Consider the following 13,984-nt stretch of genomic DNA (forward strand, 5'->3'; position numbering starts at 1 on the left):
GCCATTGTTTCAGTGCATCAAGAAGATATATGATGCAAAACTTTTCTTTTTTTTTTTTTCTTCCAGCTTTTTGGAAACAGTTTGAGAAACACTAACTAGACAAGTATGAGACAAAAGTTTGAATTGTTTACATGAAAGCCGAAAAATGGCTGTGACTGTGAAGGGCGGGACGGGCGGCGGAGCTCGGCGACAGCACTTTTGATCATGTTATCTCTCAGACTGAGGAGACGGTGGGAGAAGGGACAAGGGTGACAGGACGACAGCAGTTTGTTTCGCAGCGAGGCGAACAAAGGGGAGGAGAGATGGGAGGGAGAAACACTAACCGTGGAGAGCCAGGTGCCTGCGCAGATGAAGGAATGGACAGGTTCATACACACAAGAAAAGGGACGGAGCTGACAGGACGAAGAAACGGGGCATGACCGAGACTATACGAAATTGTTGCTTAAACTTACATACGGTGGTGCAACTAGAACCACACCACAGGTGGTGAGATAATGGTCCCTGTCCTATCCTTTTCTGTTTGACTCCCCCTTAACTCCAACCAGCAGAAAGCCTCGGAGCCTGGTTCTGAATAGGATTTCTTCCATTTCCTGTCTATTCTATTTCCTGTCTTTCTATTACTGTCCTCCAAGCTTGCAAATGTAGGGATTTTTTGGGGAGTTTTTCCTCTGTGAAACTGTCATGAGGTGGCTACATTATTATTGGCACTGTATAAAAGTGATTTGAATGAATTTAATAATAGGTGGTGCATTTTCCAATAAAATCTTTTCAATTTGATGCACCAGTCTGAAATGCATCCTGATAATGAATTATGAAAACAGCAGCATCTGTGAGTGTTGTTGTGTGGAGTGGAGAAAAGAGAAAAAAAAACAAAAAAAACAAAAATCGTTCTTACTTTTCTTGCGTTGGGGGAAAAAAAATACAGATGGTGTTTTTTGAAAATGTCAAGGATGCCAACATATCTGCAAGTGCTTGTGAGAATTTGACACATTTGCCTTTATTGTGTGTGTGTGTGTGTGTGTGTGTGTGTGTGTGTGTGTGTGTGTGTGTGTGTGTGTGTGTCCATGTAGCTCTCCCAAGAATGCATCAAGCTGTAGGTCCCTGATGCACATGAGTCTCTTCCTCACTGTGTGTGGATGTGAGGAGCTCAGAGGAGAGGAGAGTAGATGGACATAAAGAACTAAGAGAGATGAAGACAAAGCAATAGCAGCCCCCCCCCCCATCCCAAACTGAGTTCTTCTCTGAGGATCTCGCTACCGTCAGATGTATCCAAGCATGTGACGCAGAGCACACACGTGTGTGTATGTGCACACTTACACACACGTTTCTAAATGGGCTCGCTGGCATGTTTTTGTGGTACACGTTTCATGAAAAATGCAAATGAAGCAAGAACATTCAGAGGTTGAAAAGAATTTAGTTTCCGTGAGCTAAATAATTATTGTGGCTATAATTAGCGAGTAGGTTTAGTCCTTTTTTTTTTTTTTCTCTTCCTTACGCTGTGTGGCAACTCACAGAGAACTGCATGTGTGGACAGAACAAAGTCGCAGTACCTTTGATCTGAACGGCTCGGGGAATCCGCCGTGTGGTATCCCGATGTATCCCTGCAGGAACTCGACCACAGACAGTGGGAAGGACAGCTCCTCTGCCTGCTCCTCCACCTCCGCCCTGCTCAGGTTGTTCTGCACCATGAACTGAGCCAGGTCACCGACGATCTTTGAAGACGGAGTCACCTGAGGAGGAGAAACATGCGTCAGTACGAGGAGGATTACATTCCTCTTCGGTCAAGAGAAAAGCCACTGCTGGCTGAAGACATGATATCGGGTTGTAGTCTCCGCACACAGTCGTAGATCTATTTATTTAAGACAATAAAAGGTGATATTATCGCTCATCTTTTCAATTTGACAAACATCTAAAAATACAGGATGACGCCACTGTTTTTCATGGCGCATTGGTGCAATCTTCCCTTTTTGTAAATAGCGCAAGTTGTTGCAGCTGTCTATCAGGCTGCACCATCTCTCAGTAAATTCCTGCTGTGTGGCTTGTTGTCAGAGATACATGGTCAGGACCGCACATCCACAGTGATTTTGTGACAGAGCATTTGTTTTAATGAAGATCCTGTCGGCAAAGATTAAGTGCTGAGTGACCCAGAGAAAGAGAAATGAAAAGATGTTTACATTTATACATCTTTTTTAATCAATTCATTTGACAGCCATGCGGTGAGCTAAGCAGGCCTTCTCTAAGAAACGGGATTGGACCTAAAAACGAGGAAGGGAAGAAGAAAAGAGTACTGAAAACATTCATTAAAGCTGCGTGTATTCATTCTTTCATTATTTATAATGGCATATCATTATGGTAATAGCAATACCTATTAGCATAATGGTGATAAGTGGAGTCTTTTTTGGCTGTGAAAAGGACATTGGTGCAAATATCAATTGTGCACATTATTCTTCTATTGTAATGATTGGAGAAACAAATTTAAGGCTTCCAGTTTTCGCCAAAGTGGTATTTAGATCATTAAAGAGAGAAAGGAGTCAATTAATATGACCCACCAACTTTGTGTCTCATGAGCTGACGATCACATTTGTACTCACACTGAATCCAGCGGATATTTCTATGCAGTAGGAGAACACATCAAAGAGACGGCAGGAAAAAAAAAAAATGACAGAAGCAAAGGAAAGGTTTCTGACATAGCTTCACCTGCTTCTGAGGTAAAAAAGTCTGAAAAGTCAAAACTGCAGCAACACTTGTTTTGAAGTGTAAAACTTTGTTGTCACACCATCCTCAAGGTTTCCCCTCAGTGTACTGAAGCCTCGGAGCGCTATTTATTCCCAACAGTCCACTGGGGTTGAATAGAACCTCTTCTGGCTTTTAATATGCAAGTGTTATTTGGTTACTTTTTTTTTCTTTTAAATTGACATCAGCTTTTAAATTTCCTAGATCGCTATGCGAACGAATATATTAGGAGTATCTGAGAGATACAGACAACATAGATGTCAGAAAATGGAAATCAGAAGTAGGAGTCGAAGGAAGAATACAGCAGAATTGTCAAACTGAATTTATAGCCCGCTGATTCTATTACCTGTGTCTAACCAGAGTGAAGGGAACCGTTATGTAGCTGAAACTTTTTATTTTCTTCTGTAGTCATTTACAGTTCTGTCATGTTGGCAAAGAACAAGTAGCAGCGAGGGATGTGTTCAAGACAGTCTCAGAGCCCTTCACACAGCAAGTGCATTTAAAATACACACAAAAAAAGAAATAATAATAATGTTCTGTATATCACAAAACCAAAATGATATATTTTGCTTAAACAAGAAACATATCTAATAAATACAGAGTCTTGACATTTGAGTCCATAAGACACTTCATATTGTCAATGCAAGAAATCGAAGCTATTCAGACTTTTCTGAAAAAACATAAATCTGCTCCAATTAACAACAGATCATAGTGACATCTTAATATATCAGTGAATGAGAAAGTGTGACAAAGCGCTTTCTTTTTAAATTCATAGAACACTTCTGGTCAGTCCTGGCACCACTTTCACTCGAGCAGCGACAGAGACAGAAACCGACGGACCACAGATGAATAATGCTGCAATCAAATCACTATTGAAGCAAGACAAGGATCCATCACTTCCTTCCAGCTACCGCCCACTGCCACCAATAAATATTGATGTCAAAGTCATCTCCAAGGCACTCACGTCGAGTAATCCCATCTATAATTCATAATGATCGGACATGATTCATATAAAGGACGATCTTCCACCAACAAAGTTTGACGACTTCTTAATCTGATCAGTATGTCACAGTGCACAATTCAAAAGCAATTTTTATGCAGAAAAGGCATTTGATGAAGTTAAATGGGCTTTTCTTTGAACCAGCCTTCACAAGTTTGGCTTTGAAAAATCATTTATCCAGTGGATATCATGCATCGGGTATAATTCCACAACTGCGACTAAAGGGGTCACATCAAAAAGTTTCACTTTTTAGAAAGAAACCAGACAATAACAAAGACCTTCACCATTAGTTGTTTGCGACATTCATTGAACTACTGTCAACAGCTACGGCATCTGCTCCAATATATCCGAACATAAAGTATGCTTATATGGCGATGACGTGTTACTCTACCTACAAGAACCAACAAAATCCTGTAAGTCACAAAAATCACAGAGAGGAAATATTATCTAATTTTAAATTCCTGTAAGAAATTGGATTTCTTGAATAGTAATGGCTGTGCACCTGTTGACGGGGGTCTCCCCACCTACTGACATGCGACTTCTTGGGACTGCGACGACCCGGGGCGTTGGTCGCTCTGCCTGACCGTGACTCCGAGCATGTTAAGGGTCCCGCTTGCATGTTGGGAGAAACCACTCATGCTCCTGGCGAGGTTCATTAAACTGAACTGTTGAGTCCCACAGGAATGTGATGGTCCTCTCCACACTGCTGAATTTCACTGGTTCATTGGCCGGAGCCTCTCATGAGGTTTAGTTCTATTCCCAATCCCAATAACATTATAACATCACTCCCTGTACCCACCCACCTTCGACTTGTCATTTGGTTTCAATCAACACATTTTGAATATTTTCCAAATTTTAGTCTTCTTCCACCTGCATCTGGCATTGTTTCTGGTTATGAAGTTTACATGTAGCACACAATTTAGAAACATGAAATAACTTTAAAGATGAAAGAAACCAAAATATATTCTTATATAGACTCCAGAGCTGACAGTGATTGCCAGTTATCATCCACCATGGGGAAAACAGCCTCTAGCCACTCGGTCTAACATCTACAAATCTGCCTTGAACAGGGTCATCATAAACCATGCCATAGGCAGCATTTGAATAATTCAGTTGCCAAATCATATGCAGCCAGTGCAGCTCCTACAAACATAGGTTGGCCATATGTTCTCCGGGGCTGGCGAACACGGGCCGAGAATCTTTTTTTTTTTTTCCCCCTCCACAACTCCAGCTCGCAGTGTGACGAGCTGCAAACGTAAGCATTGACAGCTTGAGCGGCACATAGAACAAAGACTGTGAGCCCACACTCTACACGATGCCTATTTCCGTAGCAATTAGTGCACTCTGAAGGAAAAAAAAAGAAAGAAAGAAAGAAAAAGAACCGAGGAACAATTATAGATCAAGTTGACAATCCCCAAAGAATTTTCTAACAAAGAACTTGACACCTATTTCTTTGAGATGAGATGCCAAATTATCATGAGTGGGACATGAAGTACACTTATCCCCTCTGGGATTGCTCCAACCCCACGTGGTTTAGGTGAACATTAGCCAGCTGGGCTACTGGGATCACTTTACTACTACAAACCTCAGTCCAAAAGCACTACCGTACTCTAACAACACATTCTATAAGTATGAACATTACTTTAATGATGGAAAGCAACCATATGCTCAGCATGGACTCCAGATCTTTATATCTATCGAGCAATTTGCTGCCTTTAGTCACGAAAGTCCGACTGTGATCTTAAAAGAAAAAAAGCAGAAACTGACACAGATTTAAAGACCAGACGTGTCTTGAGATCATCTCCCCACTGTGCACTTCTGTTTGGACAATCATGAAACAGATCAGGCACTTGTTATTTTGAAACGGTGTCACTGCAATTATTATCCCAATGTGACGCTATATCTTCTAAAATCAGCCCAGGACGCCTGTTAAAGTTCACAACCACTTGGGCAATTTTCACAGGAGCCGCGCAAGCGAATCAGTTGCTTCCCAGCAAGACGCCGGCAAGGAAAAGGTTCCCGCTGATTTAAACAAGTGTGCTCTTCCCTGCAGCTCATCCCTGCCACAACACCTACAGCTCAGCTTGATTGGCCTTGTGAACGGAGGAGATAATGATGCATTGCGTTTAATGTAAACAACTGTTTACAGAAAAGCTCGGGAGATTTGAATCGGCTGCCGAAGTCCCCGAAGAGGCCATTAAGTTGTGTGTGACCGTGGAACAAAAACTCCATGCAATGTTACTCGAAACCTTGTCTGAAAGACACAAGGTAGAAAGCACAATGCTGCATTCCTCATTTTCCTCCAGCTTGTTTGCGGTTTGCATTGGCAGGCATAAATGGGAAACAACAAAATTTAAAAAAACCCTTAACTCCCTGTTTGAACAGAAATACCTTCACTTTCTCATCTTTGTGTTCTTTTTTACGGCCCTTTATACTCGTTTGAAAGGAAATTAGGATATTTTAGTTACAATGAAAAAAGTTGAAAGTCGCTGATGGTGATGATTAAGCTAGTGAATCGACGCTGGCAATTGCAGTATTACAATAATAACAGTTATGTGTTTGTGTGTGTGTGTGTGTGTGTGTGTGTGTGTGTGTGTGTGTGTGTGTGTGTGTGTGTGTGTGTGTGTGTATGTGTATGTACAGTACATTTACCACATCTTTAAAACCCCCATTGTTAATTAATGAAGTCCTAAAATGTATATTTGAGTACATTTCAGAAAATATATTTTTGTCTTTTATTCCTTTCCTTTATTTCTTACTCCTTTATTTTTCCTAAAGTCAATTCTTTTACGTATCCGTAGTTCTACTTAAAAATAAAAGCCGATATTTTTGGCCACTCTGGCCTCAGAAGTCAATTTTCTCATGTTTTTACTGCACAGTGAGAAATTGTCATGATTCTCTTGCTCGGCCTCACCCTCCTCACTTCACCCTTCTCATATTACTTTAAATACTACCTTTTGTCTTCACACTCGATGTCAGAACATCGTGTTTCACCACTCCTTCATGTGTCCAGCTCAAATCTGTTTTTTTTCTGTCCCCGGCGAAATATTTCTTCTTCCTTGATCCACAGTAACATCAACAGTGTTTGTCTCATTATCAATCTCTGCTGATGAATCACTCACCGCCAACTCTCTCCAGGCGTCTCTGACACACAAATGGGAAATCTTATTTTCGGCAGTGTATGAGCTATACGTGATGTGTGAGGTTTTCTATATTTTTAGACTAAGAGTGAGGTAAATCACATCTTGGCAAGGTTGAAGAAAAACAAAAAAAAAATACAGATTCCCTCCACTCTGTGTATGAAGCCAAGCTCAGATTCTTACCTCTGAACTGACTGATGAGATTTTGTCATTATGAAAGTATCACACAATCCTGATGTTAATTTAGAGGAAAGGCGGTAGAGATTCGAATGAAAATTCGACAGCAGGTACAACATGCAAGCTATTTTATGGTGTTTGCAGACAATCAGGCCCGAGGTGCAGCCACACAAGGTCATTTTCTAACAGGGGAAGAAAAATTCAGTGGAAGTTAAAATCCAACGCGCACCGGAGGAATAGTAATAAATGAACGCAGAGTGAAGTCGAGATAGGCTATCTAGGAGGGGTGAAGTATTTTATAAGCATGACAATGTTGACTGAGGTGCATGTGGCAGCGCTGTGTAAATATATCATGAGGGCAGTGTGTAAAACGAATTGTCAACATAAATCTCTGCAAAGATTTTCTATAAGGTTGTATAAGCAGCAAGGCCGCTCAGTGGTGTAGTGGATGGTACTCTCGCCTCACAGCAAGAAGATTGTGATTTTGAGGGGCTGTTCTATAGTATATTGGAATATGAAACCTTATAATCTTTGACACCAATCTCACTGTCACAGTCGATATCAACCCAGTAATCAAAATCCCATTCTGTCACTTCCATAGCAGTGTCCATATCCGTCCATCCTTCTTTCTCAGCAGCAGAGACACTGTGTCACTCCTCACCTTGAACCTTTGGATCAACCTCCAAAACTTAAAAATTCTGCAGGGCCGACTCCTCACCTGAACCTGCTGTTACATCACCTCCTGTCTTCAGACATTACCGCTGGCTTCCCGTATCCAATATGAACTGCTTTTGCACACATTCGCCCCGGGGCTCTGACTGACCTCATCCACCCAAACATTCCCACCCGTGACCTTCTCTCATCAGATCACAGCTTCCTCCTCTCCACCTCTCTCAGGACACACACACACACACACACACACACACACACACACACACACACACACACACACACACACACACACACACACACACACACACACACACACACACACACACACACACACACACACACACACACACACACACACACACACACACACACACACACACACACACAGCAACTTACTTTGATTTACTGCACGAACTTTGAAGACTCAATCAGGTATCTTTAGGTTTCCTCACTATATAGACAAGAGTGCAAACTCCAAGCTTTGGAAATTTTCACAATAAATCCCGTCTTTTGGAGCCAAGTTTTGATAAAGACACAGATAGTGAGGATGAGCAGAATAACAAACATGCTGGTTTCTTTCTTTTTGACAAGCAGCCACAGATTGACAGCTTAATGATGGAAACTCTCTGATGGTCTGACCTCTCTGCTGTGTGTGTGTGTGTGTGTGTGTGTGTGTGTGTGTGTGTGTGTGTGTGTGTGTGTGTGTGTGTGTGTGTGTGTGTGTGTGTGTGTGTGTGTGTGTGTGAATGCACCACGCTGCTTTGTGAACTCAGTCATTTCCATGGGTTGCGTGTGTGTGTCTGATGCAGTGTGTTCTGCTCGTTAACCTATCGATTGCCACGTGTTTGATTAAATGTGTCCAGAAGTTGTCTGAGAAACTTGACGTCAGACTTTGCAAGGTTGAGGACGAATCACTCAAACCCTGATGAGGTTGTCTCTTATTTTGCAGGTATTTGGCTCCATTGCAGAGGTCAGCACCCATCAGTAGAGTCAGAAGGTTTCAACCTTTGGCAGCCATTCATTTAGCAGCCGTTCAGCATAAGCAATAGAGACATATCCACCGAGGAGATTGAACTCGCTCCTGCAGTCGCTATGTTTGTTCCACAAACGTAGAAATGAATGCAGATTAATCCAAATTAAGTCTCCAATTATCACACCTGACACAAAAAGCCCGTCCACCTCCGGCGGCTCTTTGTGTTCTCACCACCTCCGTGTTCCTTTTTCTCTCACACTACTCTCCTTCCGCCTTCTGTCCATCTTTCTCACTTTCACTAATGTACGGCTCTCAGTAAGTGGTCCTACATGACTCCACACTCCTGTGCCTTCTATGGCAGATTGTGTGTGTGTGTGTGTGTGTGTGTGTGTGTGTGTGTGTGTGTGTGTGTGTGTGTGTGTGTGTGTGTGTGTGTGTGTGTGTGTGTGTGTGTGTGTGTGTGTGTGTGTGGGTCATTTTTCCGTGCAAGTCAAACTCTCTAATTGGAAGAATATTACATCATTCAGAACAATGTGTTTGTGTGACGAAGAAAAAGCAAAAAGGCCAGCGTGCAGACACACAGTGATGGTGGTCAGCCCGGCCGGGAGCCGAGTGAAGAATTGTACCTGTCAGGAGAGGTAGAGACAGGAGAGAGGAGCGATAACAAGAGGGTCGGAGAAAGGAAGGGGGAGGGGAGGAGTGATAGAAAGATTAGAGATACATGAAGTAAGTGTTACTGAAACCAGAGAGTTGGATGGAGTGAAGGAGGAGGAGCTGAGATTAAATGAAACCAGGGAGGGGAGAGGAAGGCATTGAGGGGGGAGTGGGGCGATGAACAGAATGACAGGAAGAGTAAGATGGAGAAATAAAGAGATGGACAGATTAACCGAAGGGGAGGAGAGAAAGAGAGAGAGAGAGAGAGAGAGGGACGCAGAACAGACAAGAGCAGTAGACATCTGCAGCCCCACAGGCGATACAAGGAGGTGCTCCACCTCGGAGTGGGGGAGTGCGAGTGTGTGTTTGCACAGTGTGGAGGTGAGTGGAGACGTGCCTGTAATTGCAAAAGGTAAGTGACAGAGGAAGTGAGGTAAGACAGAGTGGAAGGTAGCGCTGACGAATACGTGTACAGCTCGTCCTCCTCGTGATGACCCCATGTCATAATGAGCCCATGTCGTGACAGATGTGGCGCGGCGACGAAGAAAAAGGGAGTGAAAACTGCAAAATGAGTGAAAGTCATAAGTGAATTGAGTTGGACAACTTGACTTCCAGCAGTATGGAAGTAGGAGCCAATTAATCAACTCCTTTCCTGAAATTCAGTGCATTTGCTCTTTGGCTCTTTACCTGAAAAATATGCACACAACAGAAGTAATCACAGTATAATCTAACGAGTTAGATCACTCTGTAAATAGAGCAGGCTGGTGTGCAGGTCTGTTTTTTTCCTTCCTTTTTTTTTCCTGTTGCTCAAGAAAATGTGCCTCCAAGCAAATATGTTAATAATAAATAGCTTTACAATGGGACTACTTATTACTATTATTATCTTATGGTGAAGAGGGATGTGTCAGCTTGGGTGTCTCACTGTTAAGATGACATTACAACACTGTGGTCCGTGCAAGGGCAGCAGTACGTGACTGGGAGGATAACAAGACACAGCGGCGGAGGAGACTGGCATGAAGCATAAGGGTGCAGCAGAAATGACATGTTATGTGCTTTTGTATGAAGTGTGTGGGGGGGGGGGGAATCCCATTCCTGTCTGATCTCCAGGAGCTCGTTATTCTTCAAGTTGCTAACAAGCGGCCTTTTTCTGCTCGCTTTAGTATCGCCTTCTTTCTGTGGACTGCTCTCAATTTTTCAAAGTGCAGATAACAAACATGTGACAAGTTGAAAGACGTAGAATGAGCCGAATAAATGCTCCGAGTCCAGGTGTATGCTTCAACCTGGACAATTGGTGGAGGTGATGGAGGTTAGTCTCTGAGAGGCATTTAGATAAACTATACAAGTTAAGAGTATGATTACAGAAATCCTGTGAAAGGCTGTGTGCTATAAAGTACTGAACTCTGAACTTGAACTAGAAAAATGTTCGAAGCCACACAATTAGTGCAAAAGTGTCCATTAGTGTCAATGGACCTGAGGGTCAGAGCTACAACACATGGAACGCCTCCACGTATTCCTGGGGATGATCAGCGAGTGGTGCATTTCTCCAAGAGATAATATACTCTTTTCATTTACGGGTCTTTATATCTATCCACCACCCCAGTCTATAGACACCCGACGTGTTCAAAAGCTTGTACGTTACTGGAATGTTCATATTTTCTTTCATACTTGCTCAGAGAGTTTTCAGACCGCGACTGGTGAGGTCTTGCTTTTCATTTGGACATCGCCATGCCAGAGCAGAGAGGAGAGCTTATGCTTATTCATGACTTTGAGACCTTATTTTATGTAATATAATTTTTTTCAAATCATTTAAACCTAGTTGGGAGGTTAATGCACAGCAATACTATTACTGATGCATGCTGCTTCTGAACTTTATAGGTTTGTAGAAGTTTTGCACATCTGAAATCAATGTTCTGCTGAAGACTTTCTCTTCATTCAGTTTTTTTTTTCCCCATTAGGGATTGGCACAGCAGATCATGTTCCAATAATTTCTCTCTCCTATAACCTTGCTTATACCAAACGCCTGGATGTCCTCCGTTCACCTCAGCCATTAATGTCCTCTTTCTGCCTGGCAGCTCCATCCTCACCTCCTTTTACCGTCATACAAGTAGCAGTAGCATACAGCCCAAACTTTTATTCACCACACACAATTATACACAGTATAATGTGGAGTTTCTTTAAGTACATGTTCCAAGGACTGCAATCCCAATCTTCAATCAAGGTCGTTTTCTTTTTAGTATATATATATATATATATATATATTTTTTTTTTTTTATTTTTATTTTTTTTTTTTTTTCTGTAAGCCTGAAATTAATAGTGAAATACTAAGAAAAGCTCATATGTGTATTTTTTACAGAATCATCCTGCCCGAGCTAGTAGAGTATGTACTTTCCTTTATTATTATGCTTGTAGCTTTACAGGCAAGGCCAGTCTTCATTATCCTTAACCAATTCTGGGTTAAAGTTCAGGATCTCGGCATATCTCAATGTCCAGGACCACTTTAATTCATTCCTCGTTGTTCTCTAGAAATGTGAAAAGGCTAAATCCAAAACTTCCACACTTCTTTCTCTTTGCTTTTTTGACTGTGGTATCCATCATCTGTCATTATTCATGCTGCTCAGCATGGACGCTTGATGACTGATCAACAAAAGGGATTTGAGCTGAACTTTCTCACCAGACTGATCAAATTAGCATTAGTGCCATAAAAAAATTAAAAAAATAAATAAATGAATGTCAAGAGACTTTGGGTACTTTTCATTCCCCTTTATAATCGTAAATCAAGTCTACAGATTAAGGCAGGTTCGGTGACTTTATACTGGGAGCTCAAAAAAGCAATGTAATGATTATACTCCAGTGCACATCTGGAATTATTATTAAGCTATAAAACAGGTAGGCTTATGAGCAATTTATCAAAGCCTCCGAGTCTCCCGAGTTGCTTTTACTGTCGTTTGGCATTAATTGGAAGCCAATGAGCCTAAGTCTGGGATTTTCTTTTAATTTTTAATCAGCCAGTTCTGGCAGTTCACACACATCATCTACAAGTATCTTGATTTCTTTATTCAACACATGACACCCACTGCTACAAACCATGAATTAATAAGCTTGGCCAAGTAAACAATTAGTTTAATGCAAATCACTTTTATGCAAATGCTTTGAGCAAAATTGCACTTTAATTTTTTAAAAGAAATCTGATATAATTTGAGTTGTTTTTGTTAAGTGAGAGGCTGTGTACTAAAATTTGAGAAATTAAGAATCTATTATATTTGATCTGACTTCACATTAAAACCTTTCTCGCCGTCATTCAATGGCGGGTGTTGTTCAGCGACACGAGTTGGAGATCACGGGGCAAAGTGTACGTGGCAGGAAAGTGAGTGTTGTGTCTACTTCACGTCTACATCTGACAAGCACATTCCTCCTCCCTTATCGACAGGCCGACAGTGTGAGAGGCGCAGGCATCGCCGAGCTAACAGGATACAACAGAGAGCGGCGCAGGACCCGTTGGCACATTAAGCCAACATTGGCTTGTGCAGTGAAGCCCACCGAGTCTTAATTGAATTGATAGAGAGCATGGGGAGAGAGTGCAGGCGAGGTTGAGGGGAGAGAACTGATGAGGAAAACAAGAGAAAGGGGGGAGAGAGAAAATTAGGGAGAGGGGGACCAAAGATGGAAAATTGAGAGATAGACAAGAGGCGAATGGAAAAAAAAAAAAAAAAACCCAAACAAACAACGAAGTGAAACAGAGAGGGGGTGTTGGTAAAGTAATGGGGAATCCATGGGAGCATGTCAACTAGGAGAGAGGAAAATAATAAAGATATCTGGGGAATAGATGGGTGCATGAAGAAGAGATGGAATGAGAAAACGGAGGTGAAAAAGTAGAGAGAGCGGGTGGTTGGATAAAGAACAGGAATGCAAATGACAAGACAAAATAATTACTGAGTGAACGTGAGAACAGAAAAAGAAGGATGAATCCATTACTAAGGTGTGATGGTAAATAATGGAAGGAGGAAAAACAAAGGAATTAAAAAAGATAATGGGAAAAAAAAAAGGAGGAGGAGGTGCACCTGCACTGAGAATGAAAATGTTGACTGCAGAATTTGGAGCTTCGTCTCCATGACTTCGATTAATGTGCCTTTCAGCAAATCAACCCCCAAATAGTTCAGAGTTTTATATAAAATTAGTAGAAAGTAGGTAACAAAAAGACGAGACTAAACGCAGTGCGGTTTAAGTTGGGTCAAAACTATCTGGTAAGTGACGAAACAGATTTCCCAGAGTTCACCAGGTTGGAGTGGACATGTTAAAGGAAGAAAAGGTCAGAGCTTTAAAAAAAAAAAAAAAAAATGGACAAAGTGACTGAAATACCCACAGAGGGAAAGGAAGACCGGGAGTATCAGGTTGGGCTTCAGTCAGCAAAGACCTGCGGATGCACCGACTCCATTTGAGATTGCTTGGCTCAAGCGAGTCAAGAAGAGGGGCTGAAGCAGCCAGTGTGAGCAATGCCAAGTGAGAAATACAGAAAAATCATGCCAAAATCGTTTCTGGGATTTTCAGCAGATCGTTCCCCTCTACCTCTCCGAGACATATTGGCAGCGAGAGCACGGAATCATCTGTACCAATGGAGTTTGTGCTCGACTGTGCATG

At 41.9% G+C, this 13,984-nt stretch overlaps 1 protein-coding gene across 1 annotated transcript in view; it reads right to left on the bottom strand.

The window, feature by feature from the left end:
• pcxb (pyruvate carboxylase b) overlaps positions 1-13,984 on the bottom strand; it is a 303,687-nt gene that overhangs the window by 26,008 nt on the left and 263,695 nt on the right. Inside the window, exon 22 of the mRNA XM_080518797.1 lies at positions 1,551-1,730. Within this exon, the coding sequence (XP_080374923.1) occupies positions 1,551-1,730 (180 nt within the window). The remainder of the gene's footprint in view (positions 1-1,550; positions 1,731-13,984) is intronic.

This window comes from Blennius ocellaris, assembly GCF_963422515.1.
Source record: "Blennius ocellaris genome assembly, chromosome: 23".
Taxonomy (NCBI): Eukaryota; Metazoa; Chordata; class Actinopteri; order Blenniiformes; family Blenniidae; genus Blennius; species Blennius ocellaris.